This window comes from Haplochromis burtoni, unplaced genomic scaffold (assembly GCF_018398535.1).
Source record: "Haplochromis burtoni strain Fernald_Lab_line unplaced genomic scaffold, NCSU_Asbu1 Contig_886, whole genome shotgun sequence".
In the NCBI taxonomy this organism is placed as follows: Eukaryota; Metazoa; Chordata; class Actinopteri; order Cichliformes; family Cichlidae; genus Haplochromis; species Haplochromis burtoni.
The window spans coordinates 117,015-119,046 of NW_024583247.1; the positions used below are offsets into that span (position 1 = coordinate 117,015).

Genomic DNA, 2,032 nt, shown 5'->3' on the forward strand with positions numbered 1-2,032 from the left:
AGAATTCAAATTGTTAAAAAATGTTTGCTTTAAAAAATGACATAACATCATGTGTTGTTCATTGGTCTCTGAATAGATCTACGGAAATGAAGAAGTTGTGAGGTACAAACAACAGAGTGCCTGTAACAACTATGACGATGCAGGTGAAGATGAACCAGAGTATGAAAACTTCACAACATCTGAAGAAGTTTACTGTAATGAAAATTTCCACAGAAGATAAACAGAGTATGCATTTCATGTCAAAATGTGGGTTTCACCTATATAGATTTTAACTTGTTTGATTTCTCTTTAACTGTTGAACAACAAATTTTAATGTACAGCCTTCTCTTTGTCACACTGAAAAGCTCTTTATGCGTGTGTAGCTTGACTTGTTTTTATAGCTTAATTTTTATTGTTTAGTGTTTTTTCTGACGTTGTGGAAAAACTCAAACTAAATTACTAACATGAGAGCAAAGTAAATAAATAAGCAAGCAAAATGAAATCTAATGTTCTTTCATATAGTAATAAGTTCAACAATATGTTTAACTGTTTCTGCCTTATTTGAGCTGCAACATTGTTACATTCTGGTCATTCAAAGTATTTGGATTTAAATAGAGCAGTAAAACATAAAAGGTTACAGTTTGGAGTTTTCATCTTATGATGCTTTTTTCTGTTTGTTGCAAATGGAGCTGGATAATGGATACGATTTTACAGAAAAAAAAAATCAGTGTGCAATTCCTCATAAGATGTCATATAACTGTCCAATGAGGGCAAAAGAGTAGTAGGTTTTTTTTCCTTCAGACAAGCCAGAAACCACTTCAAAAAACAGTTTTAGTGTCACTGCTTAGTGTGTCACACTGAGCCCTCTGCTGGTGCTGTTTTAGCTTAACACCAAATACAGTAATTGTGTTGCAGAAATTGAGACAAGATTTCAGATTGCATAACTTGTTAACAGGTATTAAGATTCGTGCATATTTATTGAAAAACTTTAATTTTTATGTTTTGATATTCTTAGAAATGCCATACTTAATGTTATAACCTTTTTTAATCACTAATTACAGTTAAACACACTAAACATAGGATTTGATGGCTCACATCAAATAATAGGTTATGGACCTTTTAGTAAGAGCAAAAATAACTTTATTCTATATTCTTGCGTGAACATTTTGGACTTTCCAGACAGAAACAAACATGACAAAAATAAACATGTTCCTCTTTTTCGATAAATCTTTCCATGAAATTCGGAAATGGCAGTCGTGGTAAGCACATCACAAGGGAGACTGAAGACTTTAAAATGTAAAAATAAAAGCACAGTTTTCACGCTACATTCAGATGTGTCAAGTTGCTAAAGGGGAAAGTCACCTAAAATTTATCAATGAACAAATCTGTTGTGGTTTGTGCTCACTGCATAAAAACAGAAAGCTAAATATAATTCCAAATGGATGCAGTATGACAGGCAGACACTGATAATAATCTATCTGAGAGGGACTGAATAATCTCTGTATTCATGAAAATGTTGATCACATGTGTAATATTCAGTCATACACACTGACTTAAGCTATCAGCCAATGCTATCACCCATGCAGATCAAACTCACACCTGTTGCTACACAACAGACGAATAAAATAGTAGCCTTTTACTCACCAAAACTTAAACACAGACTTCCTGAGCAACTGTGCTCCAACACGAAAAACACAGTCAAGACATCTGTTTTGGTGTCACCACACCTGTCACACCCATCAACTCTAACTGGTATTCAGTGTGTGTTTGTGTGTGCGTGAGAGGGAGAGAGAGAGAAAATGGATTGGTGTATTTTTCAACTACTTATACTTAAGAAGTTACTTTATCAATAATAGAAAAATAAACGAATAGTCTGTCAATCTCTACTTAGTAATTTTGAAACATATGAAAACTGTTAACAGCCAGTTTTATTTTTTCTTTCCAAGCTATTGCGACAAAATGGCTTAAGTGGCTTCATTGTATGGGTTCGCTTGACTCAGTAATTGACAGTTTGTGTTTACGGGTATGTTAAGAAAGTTTGCGACATTGGTGC

At 33.7% G+C, this 2,032-nt stretch overlaps 2 protein-coding genes across 2 annotated transcripts in view; both read left to right on the forward strand.

The window, feature by feature from the left end:
• LOC121811838 (polymeric immunoglobulin receptor-like) overlaps window positions 1-1,803 on the forward strand; it is a 7,448-nt gene extending 5,645 nt beyond the window's left edge. Inside the window, exon 8 of the mRNA XM_042215976.1 lies at window positions 77-1,803. Coding sequence (XP_042071910.1) covers window positions 77-220 — 144 coding nt within the window. The 3' untranslated portion in view covers window positions 221-1,803. The remainder of the gene's footprint in view (window positions 1-76) is intronic.
• LOC102302939 (polymeric immunoglobulin receptor) overlaps window positions 1-2,032 on the forward strand; it is a 34,114-nt gene that overhangs the window by 25,353 nt on the left and 6,729 nt on the right. The gene's annotated exons all lie outside the window — the stretch shown is intronic.